The sequence below is a fragment of the Rhinopithecus bieti genome, unplaced genomic scaffold (genome assembly GCF_001698545.2).
Source record: "Rhinopithecus bieti isolate Rb0 unplaced genomic scaffold, ASM169854v2 scaffold_5246, whole genome shotgun sequence".
Lineage (NCBI taxonomy): Eukaryota > Metazoa > Chordata > Mammalia > Primates > Cercopithecidae > Rhinopithecus > Rhinopithecus bieti.
Window position 1 is genome coordinate 1,594,814 of NW_016804704.1, and position 18,963 is coordinate 1,613,776.

Genomic DNA, 18,963 nt, shown 5'->3' on the forward strand with positions numbered 1-18,963 from the left:
TACAAAAACGGCCGGGCGCGGTGGCTCAAGCCTGTAATCCCAGCACTTTGGGAGGCCGAGATGGGTGGATCACGAGGTCAGGAGATCGAGACCATCCTGGCTAACCCGGTGAAACCCCGTCTCTACTAAAAAATACAAAAAACTAGCCGGGTGAGGTGGCGGGCGCCTGTAGTCCCAGCTACTCGGGAGGCTGAGGCAGGAGAATGGCGTAAACCCGGGAGGCGGAGCTTGCAGTGAGCTGAGATCCGGCCACTGCACTCCAGCCTGGGCGACAGAGCGAGACTCCGTCTCAAAAAAAAAAAAAAAAAAAAAAAAAAAGAATGACTCCTGGCAATTTTAGCTGCGTTTACTCCTCACACAATGACTGATGTCATAGTAACAGCTACTACCATTTGTGGAGCATCACCTATGTGCCTGACTCCTTGGGCGTGTTAGGTATGCGCATTTATCTCTCTAAGTATGCATAGCACCCTGCAAGGCCAGACTGTGTATCCCATCTCACAGATGAGGAAACTGAGGGTTTGAAAGCATGAATCACAGGAGTAATGTCTCAAGGCTAGTAAATAGTTAAGTGTGGGATTCATACCCAGGGCGTTGACTCCAAAGCTTGTGGTCACACTCTCCTAGTATGCTGCAGCAAGGAAAATAAATAACAGGGCCAGGTCTAGCCAAATTTAGGGGAAGGAAGGGATGCTAAATCTGATTCTGGAAAGGTAACTTAGATCAGGACCTGGGGAGCTTAGATAAAGTCTCGTTGCTCACCTGGTACCTTCAGCAAACCTTAGGACACATGGCCTTAGAAAGATAAATGCACTTCAAAGTGTTTCTGGGTTATTAAACAGGAGAAGTAATTGTAGCAATGCTAAGAGCTTCCACTTGGTGGGTAGTTGCTACCATATGCATTGAGCTCTACATGTGTGCTATGCCATTTATCCTTGCAATAATCAGCCTCACAAGGGATGGCTTACTACAGGTCCAAACCGATTCTTCTCCAGGCAAAGTTAAAGGCTCTTAAACATCCCTGCATATTAGAATCACCTGGGATCTCTTAAGACTCCCAGCAGCCAGGACCCACTTCAGACCAATGAAAGCCAGATCTCTGAGATGGGACCCAGGCATGAGAATTATCTGTGTGTCACCATGGGTGAGAACTAATGGGTTAAGTAATTTGCCCAAGATTATTACCCCTCTGCTAAATAGTGAAGTCAGAATTCAAACCCAAATGAGTTCATTTAAGAACCCAGAGTTGTAAGATCTACCCAACTGTATCTGTGCATAGAAATTAGGAAATAAAAGAAAAAAATGAGACTGAAAAGCTTGTTAATCACAGAGAAAACACTTCTGTGTACAGCAGTAATTCTCAACATTGACAACACATTAAAATCACTTAAGTTTTTAAAATACTAATGTCTGAGTGTCACCTCTCAAGATTCTGATTCGGTTAGTGTAGGGTAGACACGGCTATTGATTGTTTTGCTTTTCATTTCCCCAGGTGATTATGATAGTCAGCCAGGATGGAGAGCCCTGCTTTAGAGGATGGGGAGACTCAGGTTTCTTCCATAAGGATTGCAGTTCTTTTAAGCAGTTTCACTGCATCAATATGATTTGCAATACTCTCTCTTTTTTCCCCTTTTCATGCATTATCTGCTTCTGTAGATTTTTAGACTTTGGAGAATGGGGTAGAGAGAAGTGAAATGTGGCTTGTTTGGGTTTTTTTGGTGTTTTTTTTTTTTTTTTGAGACAAGGTCTTACTCTGTCACCCAGGCTGCAGTGCAGTTGCCAGATCTCACCTCACTGCAACACTGTAACATCCGCCTCCCTGCAACACTGTAACCTCTGCCTCCCTGCAACACTGTAACCTCCACCTCCCTGCAACACTGTAACCCCTGCCTCCCTGCAACACTGCAACCTCTGCCTCCCTGCAACACTATAACTTCCACCTCCCTGCAACACTGTAACATCCGCCTCCCTGCAACACTGTAACCTCTGCCTCCCTGCAACACTGTAACCTCTGCCTCCCTGCAACACTCTAACTTCCACCTCCCTGCAACACTGTAACTCCCACCTCCCTGCAACACTGTAACCCCTGCCTCCCTGCAACACTGTAACCCCTGCCTCCCTGCAACACTATAACCTCCACCTCCCTGCAACACTATAACCTTCACCTCCTCAGGCTCAAGGGATCCTCCCACCTCAGCCTCCCAAGTAGCTGGCACTACAGACTGCACCACCACCCTGACTAATTTTTAGTTTTTATTTTGTTTTGCCCCTTTGTTTGTGGATACAGGGTTTTGCCATATTGCCCAGGCTGGTCTCAAACTCCTGAGCTCAGGTGATCCACTTGCCTTGGCCTCACAAAGTGCTGGGATTACAGGCATGAGACACCCTGCACAGCCTGTTTGGCTTTTCAAATTTGAACTCATAATGCAGTTCAAGGGTGCTTGGAAATGGGATGACCTTCATGCACTTTGCTCCTCCCTGCTACCTGTCTCTGTTATCCCACACCCTGAACTAGGTACAGAGACCTTGGATGAAGGAGGGACTCCCTCTATAAAAGGCCAGATTCTTTCTCATTCCTCTGGCATATTGGATCTGGGTGTGTTAGCTTAGCTCAGCCAATCAGAGCTCCTTACTCAGACCTTTGAATGAGGGATCCTTAAGGCAAAGACTCAAGAACAGGAGAAAGTTTTTGACATCAGCAGCACTGTCCTCTCTAGAACTGGCATCTGAGGTTCTAGCTTTGTAGGCTTCCTTTTCTCCCACCTAGGCCCCATGCCTATTTTTCCAGTCTGCCTGGTAATTTTGAGGCGTTTGTTCCATTCTCTTTTCCTTGTCAATCAATGCAGGGTGTTTTCTGTTGCTTGCAACTCACACCACCAAGGGACGTGCCTCTGCACCATGTGGAGATCCCAGAAAGCCCTCAGATGTGAGTGCTGACATTCGAGTCAATGGGACTTTCTAAGAAAGCCCTTCCCAGTGAGGAAGCAAGTGTCCTTGCCTTCATGAAATACTCATGAGGTGGAATGAATAAAGCAAAGCCTGGATCGAGTGATTCTCTTCTCCTGAAGCGGCTTCCCTATGAGAAGGTTGATTTTCTTTATTTGGTTGGTCTCTTTTCTTTCTGCGGGCACTAAGCTGTCAACCAACTTTGGAGCTGAAATCCCTGACTCCCTATAGTAGGGAGGTAAAGCCCTTTTGGCTTTTAACACATCCCCAGACTCAATTTTCTTACCAAATAGAGTCTGACGGCTAAGAGGTTTGGTAAATTAGGTTTCCAGTGGTCCAAACTTTATTGTGACTGCTGGGAGAATTTATCTGCTTTTGAGTAAGAGCTTTTTAAGCCAATTTTGAAAATTTAGTTCAAGAGTTACCGCAAGAAATCTACACTATTGATTTAGCAGGTGATAGTTCTTGGGTGCTCTCTGGAGTCACTTAAGTGTTTAAATTCCTCTCTTTATTACTCCAACAACATCACAAGCCCCATATGAGCTGATGTGAAAGACTCTTGCTCCCTTCAAGGCAAAGCTTAGCAAATATTTCAGTCTGATTAGAGTCAGTGGAAAGGCACTGACTGCAGAAGACTTGAAAGAAGAAAAGTTTCTTTTTTTTAGTCTCTATCTGCCAGCACAATGTGCATTATGGCATTGTGTGCACAGAGGCAGGCACTCAGGAAGTGCACTGTATACACATCTTAGTGAGTCCCAGTTCACAGTGAGTGGTTGAGAGCCTTCCCCTCCACTGTGGTTCGTTCTCAGGAAGCTCCTGGACCAGGCTTCAAGAGTGTCTGAATGGTGGCTTCAGGCAGCCAACCCTAACGCCACTGAGCCTGAATGCGATGTCAAGTCCTGCTAAACACAAGAAACAGCTTCCATTTATTGATGCTTGCTGGTGCCAAGTTCTGTTCTAAGTACTTTGACTTGTTCATTCATATCAACTCCAAAATGGGAGGGATTAACATCCCCATTTTGCAAATAGAGAAAATGAGGCAGAGTTGTTCAGTCATTCAGCCAGTACCCGGGGAAGCCAGGCTGTGAGTCAGGAAGTCCGTTTGAAGCCCACAGCATGCATCCTGAGCCACATGTGCTCCCCTTAAAGGGCCATGGCTTTTTGTCTCGGTTCAAACTGCTAATTTTCTTCCTCTCTCCTTCCCTCTCCCACTTTTTTCCTTCCTTCCCTCCTCTCCTCTCTTCTTCATTTCATTTATTGTTTCATTTCTTCTTTTCTCTTTCATTATTTGAATGAAATGCTTGCTGGAGGCCTAACATTGACAACACATCTGATTGGAGGTGCTCTCATTGCGATAGGAGTATGTCGGGGGCAGGAGCGGGGTTAGGGACCATGCTCACTCCTGTCTCACCCCTTGGAGCACCAAGGATCCTGGGCACCACTGTTGGAGAATCACCACATTCATCATTTTTGGGAAGACATCTTCCATCTCAGGTCACAACATTTCTATAAAATGCTATTGCCAGAATATGTAGATACTGGAGGGACACCTTCTAAGACAGAGACAGGAAACTGAGAGTCAGCAGAGATGTTGTCTGAGCTGTGCTACAGCTAAAAAGTGAAGGTTCTTATAATGGAAAATCCAGAAATTTTAGAGGAAAAAAAAAGCTTAGATTCCAGCTTCTCTAGGAAAATCTTCTGCTATCCAGTACCACTGGTCAGCCGTCCCCTAAGTCAGCAAGGACAGAGTGGAGACCTCCCTTAAAATGAACAGAGTGGAACCAGCAACACCAAATTTTGCCCAGTCACTCATCTCCACAAAAGTGTCAAGTTTCAAAGTAGGGTTGCATCTTCGTTAACTTAGATACATCATACTGTGCACTTTTTAGAGACAAAGAAGACAAGGGCTGTGTGGGGGTGGAGAAAGGGTAGGAAAGAATATGAATGCACAAAAATAAAGAAATGGGGGCACTGGTTCTGTATCTTCCCAGAGGAATTCTTTGTCTTGTGTCAGAAGTTTGAATCCTGAGGCCTCCCGGTGGCTCATTCCTCTGTTGGATCAGTCTGGTCTGACCTTTGCTCTATCACACACATTCCCAGCGTCCCTATGGACACAGCACTACCTCTTCTTCCTTTTGTTGGAGATCTCCAACTCCCTGAAAGACAGATGTCAGTGTTCTATCCAGGCCCCTGCCCCCAGCACACCAGGGAGCTTGCCCTCATGTCACCCTGATCTAGAATTCTGTGCAGCTGCCAGAAAGCTGGAGTTCTCATCCAGTTGTGAAACTTGTAAATTTTTTTGCCGTTCTGAAACCAAGATTAGGTTGAGTTGGCTCATAAGTGATGCGCATCTGAGTGGGGAGCTGCAGAATGTTTCAAACGGGATCCTGCTGAGTTGCCCCCTTCTATCTGTGGTTGAAGAGCAAGGTGATGCAAACACACTTTCTGGCTGCAGAGGTTCAAGAGTGTCTGCTCTGGCACTGGTGCAGAATGAGAACCTTAATCACCACCTCAGGGTTTGTACTGGGATTTGGAAAAAGGTACGTGTGGAACCTGGTCCAGTGCCTGGCACATAGTGAGTATATTGTCAACAGTCACGTCTTACTTTTATTCTTATGCCAGCTACAACAAAACACTTTCAGGAGGTCACCTCACTGCTCACAAAAATCACATAACAATGTGTTTCAAGCCAAAAGGAAAAATACCCCTTCTCTTTTCTCTTGTCCGTGACTTTGCCTTTCTTAATGCCCTTCATTAGCATAATGGCAGTGGAGGAGGCTGCCACTGGAACATGAGAAGATGGGCTGGCTTCTTTTTCATGCCTCTTTCCTCCCTGCACAATGGGAATGTCATTATTTCAATCTTCTAGATGGTGCCTCTGAGTCTCGGAGAGATGATGTGAGTGGTTGCAATGCTCACAGAACTTCGTAAGAGAGTAAAGAGAGGTGCGGGCTGAAAGCTCATTGCAACCTGTGTGGTGCTGTGCCAGTATAGGCATCTGTTTGGGACTGAAAGGGGGTCTTTGGACATTTGGATGGTTGCCACATCCAATACTGAGGGAACTGAATTGTTTTCTGAGTAGAGTCAGTCAAGTAGCCATGCAGCTCCTGGACAGCACCAGTACCAGTACCCAGTGGCAGATAAGGAGAATCAGGTCCAGGCATGCTTGCTAAGAAGATGAGATTAAACTCCCTGGAATGCAAAAGTGTCTGCAGGGCTGCAGTGAGAGAGGCTGTCCTGGGTATTGAGTTGTGCACGCTCAGACCCCTGTGGGCCTTATCTGCTGGACCAAGAACACATCTCTTAGTTTGAAAATACTCTAGACTCAAGACACCTCTCCCTCATTTTTAAAGACCAGCAATTCATGCTTGAGATTTTCAGCCCCTAGCTTGATGGTCAAGACCTTCGATTTCTTTTCCCTTCCAGAGGAATCTCTAGCATCTCATAAATCATGATTCTCTGAGCCTTATTCCCGGCCCTTTGAACTTAAGGAATATTCACAAGTCCCAGTGCTTTGTTTGGTGCAATAACCTCCCCATTACATCCCTCCACAGCCACTGAGCAGGACTGAGGGTGATGTGGTGGAGAGTTAGTGCTATGGCTGTCAATCAAGCCCTGAAGATTGAATGGTGCACTCAATATTAGTGCCCCAGCAAAGGAAAATGTTTCACTGCTACTCTTCATGTTGGCACATGCTTGAGATGCAGTTTTTAAGCATATCTGTTGTTTCTTTCTTGATATGCTATGGAAAATCTCCTTTAATTCATCTCCAAACATGTAGCCTTCCAGGGGATGGCAGCCTGAGGTCTTGCTGACCGCTGACCCACCGCTTAGCGTCATCCTTAGCATATCAGCAGAGGGCACTGGAGACACCTCAGGCTGGATGCCAAGGCTCACCAGAACCCTCCCCCCCCTACAAACCCAGCATGATGCCTGCCATGCCCTTCCTTCTTGTTTCCACCAACAGTGGTTCTATTGACTCAACAGCTCTACAAAACTTGGCCAACTTCCCCTTCTCTGACCTTCTCTAGCCAATACTGGCAAAAGTTTTCTGTAAGGATCTGGATAAGAAATATTTTAGGTTTTGCAGGCTCTACGTTGACTGATGCAATTACTCAGCCATGTTCTTATGACGCAAGAGCAACCATAGGAAAACGTAGACAAATAGGCAAGGCTGTGCGCCAGTAAAATGTTACTCACAAAAATAGGCAGCTGGCTGCCTTTGGTTCACAGGACACAGTTTGCTGTCTCCTGCCCTAAGGAAACAAGCAAACAAACAAACAAAAAACTGTTGGAGCCTTGTGATGTCATATTTGACCACCAGCTGTCTTAGGCGAGGATCTGAAAAGAGCACTGGACTGGGAAACAAGAGATGCTACATTTTATGTTGACTCTGCGCTAGCTAGCTATGTGGTTGTGGGCAAGCCATCTTTCCTTTATTGGCTTTAATTTTATCATCTAAAAAATGAAAAAGTTTGGACCAACAGTAGTTCCCAAAATACATATATTTCAAATGCATGGAATTGGTCAGAATTCTTAGTTGCAGACAAAGAGTCCCTTTAGCTAAGTTTTAGCCCCTCTAAGCAGAAGATTAAAGGATACTAGGCAATTCACATAACCACGTAGTGGTTCTCCTAGAGATTATGTGAATAATCTCTAGGGGAACCACTGAACTGAATGTGTTTACTACACAGCCAGGGACAGGGCAGCCAGCGATAACACAGACGAAAAAGGTCCAACCTCTGCAGAGGACTGTTGTGGTAGAAAGACCACTGTCACCCGTTGGCATGAGGATGTGAGGGCCTGGATGCCAGGGGCACCCCACAGCTGCCCGGGAGAACCAGGGCCACTGTGCTCACCAGAAAACCCAAACTCCATTCCTGGCTTCCGCTCTAGAACCCACTTCTTCCTCTACGTCCCAAATGAGTGGGTCTGACTGGAGCAAACTCTGCTTCAATCCTGCATCTAGCAGCAAGGGGGTCTGAGAATGTAGTTTAGGCCTCTCAGCCCCTTTAGCAGAGGAGGACAAGCAGAGGGGGTTGAAGGTGCTATTGAGTGAGTGGCCTACACCAGCGGTCCCCAAACTTTCTGGCACCAGAGACCAGTTTCATGGAAGACAATTTTTCCACAGATGGGGGTGGTGGGGGAAGGATGGTTTGGGGATGATTCAAATACATTACATTTATTGTGCACTTTATTTCTATTATTATTACATTGTAATAATAATGAATATTGAATAATAATGAACTAATGACATAAATCACCATCATGTAGAATCAGTGGGAGCCCTGAGTTTGTTTTCCTGCAACTAGACTGTCCCATCTGGGGGTGATGGGAGACAGTGACAGATCATCAGGCATTAGATTTTCATAAGGAGCACACAACCTAGATCCCTCACATGTGCAATTCACAATACAGTTCACGCTCCTATGAGAATCTAATGCTGCCACTGACCTGACAGGAGGTGGAGCTCAGGTGATAATATGAGCTATGGTGAGTGGCTGTAAATAGAGGCGAAGCTTCCCTTGCTTACCCACCACTCACCTCCTGCTGTGCAGCCCTGTTCCTTAACAGGCCATGGACTGGTACCAATTCATGGCTTAGGGGTTGGGACCCCAGCCTAGAGCATCTGCCACACCTACAGAACTGAGCAGAGGTCATTCAGGTGCATACTGCAGGTGTGAAATAAACCGGTTTAGCTCATCATCTGCAGAGCTGGTAATCATCATTCCAAGGCCTCATCAACACAGACACAGGTTATTGCTCATTGTTGAATATTCTTGGCCCATATTCTTAACGTGTGGGTGCTTCTCTGTCCCGGATGCCAGTCCTTACCTTGTTGGGAGTTCCATGCCCCAGGCGCCGCCACCAAAACCCTAGAGCCATCCCTGAGAGGCACTTCTTTGTCTTTATCTTCTGGGTACAATTATGAGGAGAGAAGGGTCCTTTGAACAAAGTTGGCTTAAAGCCATTTTCTTTTCTCTCTTCCAGGAGCAGCAGTTTATTCAATGAGGTCGTGCAGATGAATTTTGAAATAGCCAGTTTCAGCAGCCTTTCGGGGACTCAGCCCATCACATGGCAGGTGGAGTACCCGCGGAAGGGGACCACAGACATTGCCGTGTCTGAGATCTTTGTCAGTCAGAAGGACCTGGTGGGCATCGTTCCTCTGGCTATGGTGAGTCCTGAGTTACCTTGGACACTCCTGCATTCAGCCACCTGATTGCATCCTGTGTTCTTCCTATCTGTCATGGGATGTTTGCTGCAATGGTTTTGCGGAGTGTTTACTTTCAAAGTTTCTCATCTTCCCCCACTCTGGAAGTTGTCACTTTTCATTAGCCTAGCCTTTCTCAACTTTAGTCATAAAGTTTAGTCCAGCAAGTCACAATCATTGCCGGAGGTGGAAGTGAGCACCTGTGATTTTGAGAAGCTCCCCAGGTAATTTCAGTGTGCAGCCAGGGTTGGAAACCCCTAAGCTAAAAGGATGGTCAGCTTTGCCATCTTTCTGCAAACTTAGCTCCTTCCTGCTCCCCACGCCAGGCTTGAGATAGACACCCCTTCATCTCCTCTTTCCTTAGGATGATGGAGCTCACTCAGCATTGAACTCTCAGAGGCTGTCACTGGGCTGCAAGGTCAACCTGAAATGTAGAAAGTAGATGAGTGACATTGGGCTTGAGTAGTACAGCACCCCCATCTGACTCACAATGTGGCCACTCTTAGATTACTATTAGTAGTGTACACTGATGAGAACGTGTAAGCAAACATGCTACTTGTGTGAGTCATGTTACGAGAAAGGGATTAATCAGGATTATGAGAAATGGATTATTCAGGATTCTTTGAGTTATAAAGGCTGCAAACACAACTCAACTTAAACTTGGCTCATGTAAGTTTAAAAGTCTAGAAAAGTGTTTCTCAAACATTAATGGGCATGCAGATCACATGTACATATTGAGTAGGTGCCCATCCTCACTTAGAAGGTCTGGGTTGGGTACTTATTTTTCAAAGCTCCTAAGCCATGTCAGCGCGGCTGGTCTGCAGACCACACTTGGAGTGTGAGGTGCCCACGTGTGCAAATGATGTGGTATGGACGATGGCTTCTCTTCCTTTCTCAGCTCTCCTTCCTCTTTGTTAGTCACAAGGTGGCCCCGGCAATGCCATGCTGGCTTCTTCACAGCATCATGTCCATCAAGAAATGAGTGGAAACCTCATCGCCAATCACTCCAGCAAATCCTCTGGGACAGGGACTGATTGGAACTGATTGGCTTGGGTCATGAGCCCAACTTGAAGCCAATCACTGAAATCAAAAGGATGTGTTGGTCTTATTGCCCAGGCCTGGGGAATGTATCACCCTGGGGCAGGTGTGGAATCAGGTGAAGGAAGTGTAACAGCAGGTGGGGTGGCGGACAGGCTGTAGCCTCAAGTGGGCAGATGCTGAAATCAAGTGGGCAGGGTGTAGAGTCAGGTGGGCAGGTGTAGAGTCAGGTAGGGCAGTGCTGGAATCAGGTGAAGGAAAGTGTACAGCAGGTGGGACAGGTGATAGCATCAAGTGGGAGGCAGATGTGAAATCAAGTTGGGCAGGTGTAGAGTCAGTAGGCGGCAGTGTAGATCAGGTAAGGGCAGGTGTGGAATCAGGTGAAGGAAGGTGGTAACAGCAGTGGGGACAGGTGTAGCATCAAGTGGGGCAGATGTGAAATCAAGTGGGGCAGGTGTAGAGTCAGGTGGGGCAGAGATGTAGAGTCAAGTAGGGCAGGTGTGGAATCAGGGTGAAGAAGTGTAACAGCAGGTGGGAAGGTGTAGCATCAAGTGGGGCAGATGTGAAATCAAGTGGGGCAGGTGTAGAGTCAGGGGGGCAGGTGTAGAGTCAGGTAGGGCGCAGGTGTGAGAATCAGGGAAGGAAGTGTAACAGCAGTTGTGGACAAGGTTGTAGCATTCAAGTGGGCAGCATGTGGAAATCAAGTGGGGCAGGTGGATAGAGATCAGGTGGGGCAGGTGTAGAATCAGGTGAGGCAGGTGTAGAGTCAGGTAGGGCAGGTGTGGAATCAGATGAAGGAAGTGTAGCAGCAGGTGGGACAGGTGTGAAATCAAGTGGAGCAGGTGTAGAGTCAGGTGGGGCATGTGTAGAATCAGGTGAGGCAGGTGTAGAGTCAGGTGGGGCAGGTGTGGAAATCAGGTGGGCAGGTGTGGAATCTGGTGGAGCAGTTGTGGAGTCAGGTGGGGCAGGTGTGGAATCAGGGTGGGCAGGTGTAGAGTCAGGTGGGGCAGGTGTGGAATCAGGTGGGGCAGGTGTGGAATCAGGTGGGGCAGGCTGTGGAGTTCAGGTGGGGTAGTTGGGAGTCAGGTGGGGCAGGTGTGGAGATCAGGGTGGGCAAATGTGGAATCAAGTGGGGCAGGTGTTAGGAGTCAGATGGGGCAAGGTGTGTGGAATCAGGTTGGGGCAGTGTGGAATCAGGTGGGGCAGGTGTGGAGCAGGTGGGGCAGGGTGTGAGTCAGGTGGAGCAGGTGTGGATCAGGTGGAGGCAAATGTGGAATCAAGTGGGGCAGGTGTAGAGTCAGATTGGGGGGTGTGAATCAGGACTTGGGGCGTGTGGAATCAGGTGGGGCAGTGTGGAGGTCAGGTTGGGGCAGGTGTGGAGTCCAGGTGAAGCAGGTGTGGGAAATCAGGGTGGGGAAAATGATTGGAACAGGGGACAGGTGTTAGATCAGGTGGGGACAGGTGTGGATCAGCTGGGCAGTGTGTGGAGGTCAGCTGGGGCATGGTGTCGCGTCAGCTGGGGCAGGTGTGGATCAGGTGGGCAGGTGAGAGTCAGTTCTGGGGCAGGTGTGGCGTCAGGTGGGCAGTGTAGAGTCAGCGGTGGGGCAGGTGTGGGGATCAGGTGGGGCAGGTGATAGAGTCAGGTGGGGCAGTGTGGCGTCAGGTGGGGCAGGTGTAGAGTCAGGTGGGGCAGGTGTGGAATCAGGTGGGGCAGGTGTAGAGTCAGGTGGGGCAGGTGTGGAATCAGGTGGGACAAATGTGGAATCAGGTGGAGCAGGTGTGGAATCAGGTGGAGCAGGTGTAGAATCAGGTGGGGCAGGCGTAGCCTCGGGTGGGGCAAGTGTGTATGAGATTAAGAGGCTGTGCATCATGGAAAAATCTGGCTTTCACTGAAACAGGGAACAGATGCTGGTCAGACAAAACAGGAGATGTCCACCCCAGAAGGTATCATCTACCACAAAGATCTGTAAACACTTTGAAGTTAGGGAATGATTCCTTTTGACTCTTTATGTCCTAGAACAGGGGTCAACAAACAACAGCCCATGGGCCACATCCAATCTGCTGCCCAGTTTTGTACACCACGCAAGCTAAGAATGGTTTTAACATTTTTAAATATCTACATTTTAAGTGGTGCTGTCTAGCTACTTCATATGCTCAGTTCTGCCTCTTAGCTCATAAACTCTAAAATATTTACTATCTGGCCTTTTAGAGAGAAAATTTGCAGACCTCTGTCCTAGAGCACACACCAACATCAGCTCTGGATTACAAGTTCTCAGTTTCTATCTTACCTATTTCAGAAGGATAAGACATTCGAATACTTTGAAAAGGAAAAGTCATCTTAAGAGTGTGAGATATTATAATGGTCCTTTTCAAGGGAGCACAGGTCTTCCTTCGATGGATATATTGTTATTACTGTGGTTGTTGTGTTTTTGTAATGCCTTTAAGGTAAAGTGAAGTGACTACTAATGTCTGTCCTCTTGTCAGGATCCTTTTGTTTGCAAGTAAACGCACATGAATTCAAACGAGCTTTATTCAAAAATTCGTTGGTTAACAAACATCTTTGCAGCACCAGCACAGAGCTCTGGGCTCTGAACCCTGGATTTGGGTGCTTGTGCAGTGATATGGTTTGGCTGTGTCCCCACCCAAATCTCATCTTGAATTGTAGCCCCCACAATTCCCACATGTTGTGGGAGGAACCCGAAGGGAGAAAATTGAATCATGGAGGTGGTTTTCACCATACTGTTCTCATGATTGTGAGTAAGTCTCACAAGATCTAGTGCTTTTATAAGGGGTTTCCCCTTCCTCTTGGCTCTTCACTCTCTCTTCCCATCGCCATGTGAGACATGCTTTTTGCCTTCCGCCATGGTTGTGAAACCTCCCCAGCCACATGGAACGGTGAGTCCATTACCTACTTTCCTTTATAAATTACCCAGTCTCAGATATGTCTCTATCGGCAGCGTGAAAACAGACTAATACATGCAGGATCGTCGTTCTGCATCCCTGGGATGTACAACTTGACCTCAGCTATGCAAAGCAACATGGAAAATTAGAAAATAGATGAGGCAGTTTAGAGGAACTTCTATTCTCCTGTTTTCTGTATGCTCAAAGTTTTGGTTCAGAATAAGCTTTAGGACATTTATAACTAGGCAAAAAATAAACTTCTGTTGGAAGTAACTAGCTAATAAAACTGCAGCTTTGACTAGAAGATGAGAAATTAAAAAAAAAATACTGAACAAAAAGCAAATCCTGTGTTGGCTGTTAGCAGCCAGTGAGACAGCTGGTTAGATCTTTGAACAGATTAAGTATATTTTCCAAATTGTTGATTGTTTTAAAGAAAACAAACTTCAGAAAGGTGAAATAGGGGTTTAACAGATGGAAAATCTGCCTTGCTGGGGAAGTTCTCGCCTTAAAATCAAACCTTCTGAAGCTCCTTTTAAATCCAAGGAGAGAGCCGTGGACGGGAGGATTCAGCCCCAGCATTCCCCATCACCTACTGCCTCTGACTCCCCCTGAGTAAAGGCAATGGGAAAAGCAGGGAGAAGTGCTCTCAACTCTCCCCAAAGCAGACCGTGCAAGCGAAAGCCACCTGAATCTCACTTGCCGGTCCCTGGGCACTGTTTTATTTGGAGAGCACTGGTTCCCAAGGCCACCGTTTTCCTCATCCTGCCTCCAGGCTTGTTGGCAATGAGATTCTTGCCTTGTGAGGGCAGGAAAGCTCCCAGTCTTAGCTCCACGGCCCTCCTGCCAGCACCCACATCTCCCTAATCCCCTCCTCCCTGCCCTGGCCCCCACTGTGCCAGTGTTAGGCTTGGGGGTTGGGGTGAGAGAGGTATCTGAATGGGAGGACCAAGGCCACTTTCTTACATAAAGCTTTCAGAACTACAAAAGAAGGAGCATTTGGGACTAACAAAAACGTTGGCAGATCAGTTCTTCTTCAATGTAAGGAAAAAGTGTTCACATCCCAAGTTGAGGCCACATAAGCAGAGGCCAGGCACAGGTTTCCATGTGATAGTTTCTGTATGTCAGTGGCTGGAGTGGTGGTCTCTTTTTAAGAATAAATGGATAAGGCCAGGTGTGATGGCTCACACCTATAATCCAAGCACTTTGGGAGGCCAAGGCAGGAGGATTGTTTGAGTCCAAGAGTTCAAGACCAGCTTGGGCAACATAGTGAGACCTTGTTTCTCGTACCAAAATTTGATATATATATATATATACCAAAATTAGCCAGGTGTGGTGGCACACACCTATAGTCCCAGCTCCTGGGGAGGCTGAGGTGGGAGGATTGCTTAAGCCCAGGAGTTGGAAGCTGCAGTGAGCCATGATGATGCCACTGCATTCCCAGCCTGGGCAACAGAATGAGACCCTGCCTCAAAAAAAAAAAAAAAAAAAAAGGCGGGGGGGAATAAACAAACAGCAGAATTCATTCACCCTGACACTAAGCTCTGCAGGCATTCATTGCTGTACGTCCTCAGAGGACAGCAGTCAACAGACAAAGTTTGCCTTCCTGCAGGTACACTCTAGTGGAGTGACAGACAGCAAACAGGTAGATACTGCCTAAGGCGAGGTCCAGGTAGTGATCAGACGCTGCTGTCAGACAAATCAAGGAGGGCAAGGGGATGGGGTCTAACTGATTTCTAGCTGTATTAATGTCATGGTCTTTCTTCCTACTGCTTATTTGAAATTTAAAAAACAAAAATCAAAGAAACTAAATTTTAGGCATGAAACTCTAGAGAAGGCAGTAACCACTAATTTTGGCAGGTATAGGAAGAAGTTCTTTGCCCCCGGGACTGATATATTTAGTCTGAAATTAAATTTCCTGAGAAGTAGTGAGATTTACCTGGAATTTTGAAAAGTTTCAAATCATTGCCATTTTTCATCCTTTGCAAACACATTATGAAATCATTTTCCTTGACCCCTGCAACTTGACGGTAACTTAGGTTTTTTTTTTTTTCTTACACAGAGCTTTCAAAATTCCTAGAACATGTTCCTATCTCTCTGCATAAAATCAAATGAAAAATAAAGTGGCCATCAGTAGGGCTGTTTAAAGGAGAGATTGCTACTTGTTCTTGCCTCTGCAAAATGATGATCTAATTCTCACCTCTCTGGGGTGTCATGGAGATTCATTAGGTCTTGAGGGATCCTTGGAGCCCCTGGATGAAGCACGCAGCTAGAAAGGATGATCAGGAAAAAGATGGCAGTGGAGCCTTCTCCTGTGACTGGTTTGCCCTTCCAGACCCTTCTGGGCTCTGCTCTGGGCCCTGGGGGCTGGCCCGTGTGAACTACAGCCCCCAGGCTCCCTTGCCCTCTGGCTGCTGGAGGGCTTTAACCAGTGGGAGGCACCAGAGAGAACTGGAGGAAAGGGGTTGGATTATGTCCACCCTCCCAAGAAAGCAGGTTGAAGTCCTAACCCCTGGTGTCTGTGAATGTGACCTTATTTGGAAGTAAGATCTTTGTGAATTTACTGAAGTTGAGAGGAGATCATGCTGGATTCGAGCGGAGTCCAAATGCAGTGACTGGTGTACTTACAAGGAGACAGAGATTTGAACATGGAAGATACAAGAAGACCATGTGAGGATGGTGACAAAGACTGGAGCATCCAATAGCACCCAGGAGCCAAGGGAAGCAAAGAGTAGCTGGCAACACGCCGAGCCTAGGAGAGCGGCAAGGACGGGTCTCCCTAGAGCCTTCAGAGGGATTGTGTTGCAGCTGACACCTGGATTTCGGACTTTCAGCCTGAGGAACTATGAGACAATCAGTGTCTGTTGTTTCAGCCTCCATCCGTGGTACTGTTTCGGGAGCCCTGGGACACAGTGCATCCCCATCTGCCAGGCCTGATGTGTGTCTTGTGGGGGTGAGGTCCTCAAGCATCTCAACTACCTTGCCCTACCCTTAGACCTGGGGGTAGAAACAGCTCCCAGCTGGGACTAGCATGGGGTGCTGCACCATCCCTGGCTATTTCCCTCCGTTGTGCCCACAGCTTTATGGCTCAGCCTTTACAACACCCCCTCCAGTTAAACCACCTGAGCAGGCTTCTGTTCCAGCCAGAACCCTGAGTGATACCAGAGAGCTAAATGCTGCATGCTCCTTCTAGACTGTCTTTTGCTGAGAACACACCATTATCCTCAAAATATATATATATATGGGCTGGGCACTGTGGCTCACGCCCATAATGCCAGCACTTTGGGAAGCTGAGGTGGGTGAATCACCTGAGGTCAGGAGGTCTTGACCAGTCTGGCCAACATGGTGAAACCCCATCTCTACTAAAATACAAAATTAGCCAGGCATGGTGGCACATGTCTGTAGTTCCAGCTACTCAGGAGGTTGAGTCAGGAGAATCACTTGAACTTGGAGGCGGAGGTTGCACTGAGCCGAGATGACACCACTGCACTCTAGCCTGGGTGACAGAGTGAGGCTTTGTCTCAAAAAAAAAAAAATGTATATATATATATATATATGTGTGTGTGTGTGTGTGTGTGTATCTTCAGGAAATATTCCCAGGTTGGTCTTTCTCCTCTTCATAGACAGTCAAAATGGAAGGGAACAGTGAAGGCATCTTGTTGGGGTTTCTTGACCCCAGTGGTCATTGCTGGATTTTTCCACCCGGGGGCATCCTGTGGTTGTTTTCCTGCGTCCTTTGCCCTTGCTAAATTCAAAGACTGGACGTGCATGAACAGGCCCGTGGCACCGCAGAGATGCTATCGGATCTGTACGTCAATCTGCAGGTGATGGATGGCTTCACTCTGCTCGGGGTCTGTGGGGAAGCGTGTCAGCAACAAGCCACTGTCAGCACCCATCATCTTCTGTGTTTCCAAGGGAAGGGCGGACGGCCAGGATGTCCTTAGGCTGCACGGGGGAGATCTCCTTTGACAGGGATTTGGGAGGAATATTGCTTTCTAAAGGAGACAACTGGCAGCACACTCACTGTTTCCACTGTTTTCAAACCCATCCCTGTCCTGATCTCCTTCTTCCTATTCCAACTTCAAAAGTTCATTTGTCACTCTCATAAGAGAATTTTCAAGGACTGGGTCCTGCGGTTGGATGCTCTAGGGCAACTTGAAAAACCTGTTTGCTCAGTTGAACACATACACTATATGGACAGATAAGTATCTTTCTTGTCACAGCTGGAGATTTGCTTTGCGGATCTAGGTTTAAAATCCCTCCCCTCCAACTACCTGGCCCACGATTTTTGCCTTAAAAAGTAAATCTCTGACGGCACTACAAGCCTGTTTCCTGCCTTGGTTAGCGATGTTCTGCCAGTGGTCATGATTAATTCCCTCCAACAAATGACATACTTATACCCACTGCCTGCCAGAGCGTCAACACTCCTTGGAGACAACTCACTTGCCGTCCCTCTGTCACTCACTCATTTATCTGAACTTTGGTTTCCCACCAGTACACGGCAACACGTGGGACTGAGGGCGTAGCACAGGCCCTTCCAACGTTTTAAGACCTTTCCATTACTGGACTTGCTCTTACTTAGCACCGAGTTAAAGCTATTGTTCTGATTTTCAAAGATGATATAACTCTCGGCCGGAGTGCGTGGCTCCCCACGCCTGTCATCCAGCCACTTGGGCAGCTCGAGGCAGGCAGATTTGGCCTGCAGCTCAGAGTTTGAAACAGAGCCTGGGCAACATGGTGAACCCCTATCTCACTAAACAATACCACGAACAGAGCCAGCCATCGGTCAGCAGGTCCCTGTTCAATCCCAGCTACTCAGGAGGCCTGAGGGCAGGCAGAATCGTTACACCCGGGCAGGCGAGGGTCTGCAGTAAGCTGACGTTGCCCACTGTACTCCAGCTCGGCAACAAAGTGAAGATTCTATCTAAAAAAAAAAAAAAAAAAAAAAAAAAAAAAAACAAACTGATATAGATGCATACTCAACCTTCATTAGCAGATTATTGAGAATGACAACACAGAGAACTATCATAGATGATATAGCATGATCAATAACCTTCCATTAGAGGATTACTTGCCGAACGCGGAAACACGAGAGTATATACATAGCAATAAATCCAATAATCAATTTAATGATCTATCATTCCCAAAGTGAACAAGAACTGATACTAGCAACAGCACAAAATAGCCGATGCTTAGGTCAGCATTTTCTTCTTCCCTCACTTCCAGTCCAATGGAGTTTGCATACCAGTAGGAGAGCCAGGAAGGCACACGCTGCGGCTGTTCGATTAATGAAGCCTCTTCTACTTTTTGCATGCGTCCCAACACCACTGCCGTCTATCGTTCTTATTTTAATCACTCTTCTCCTCCTAAGAGAGACATCTACGTATCTAAAAACTTGGGGTGCTCAGCCATCAGCCCTGACTGTAGTTGGGGTTGCACGTCCCAATGGCCTCCTCCTAATGCCCCTGGTGTCGACCTTGGAAGTGACTCCTTGACTTCTCTGGTTGCCTCAGTTTCCTCATTTGTAAATAGAATAGGCTGGGTGTGGTGGCTCATACTGTAATCCCAGCACTTGGGAGGCTGAGGCGAGTGGATCGCAAGGTCAGGAGTTTCAAGACCAGTCTGGGCCAAGATCGGTGAAACCCTTCTCTACTAAAAAATACAAAAAATTAGTTGGGTATGGTGCAGTGGCCTGTAATCCCAGCTCCTTGGGAGGCCTGAGGGCAGGAGAATTTGCTTGACAACCAGGCGGCGACGGTTGCAGCTGAGTGAGATCGTTGCCATTGCATCTCCCATCCTGCCGGTGACAGAGTGAGGACTCCATCTCAAAAAAACAAAAGGAATAAAAATGCCCCCACTCCATGGGCCGG

At 47.3% G+C, this 18,963-nt stretch overlaps 1 protein-coding gene across 1 annotated transcript in view; it reads left to right on the forward strand.

Annotated features, from left to right (window-relative positions):
• The window catches only part of LOC108528390 (transmembrane protein 132C), a gene marked incomplete at its 3' end in the record, with an annotated part of 406,780 nt that overhangs the window by 338,805 nt on the left and 49,012 nt on the right, over positions 1-18,963 (forward strand). The window contains exon 4 of the mRNA XM_017870197.1: positions 8,938-9,121. Within this exon, the coding sequence (XP_017725686.1) occupies positions 8,938-9,121 (184 nt within the window). The remainder of the gene's footprint in view (positions 1-8,937; positions 9,122-18,963) is intronic.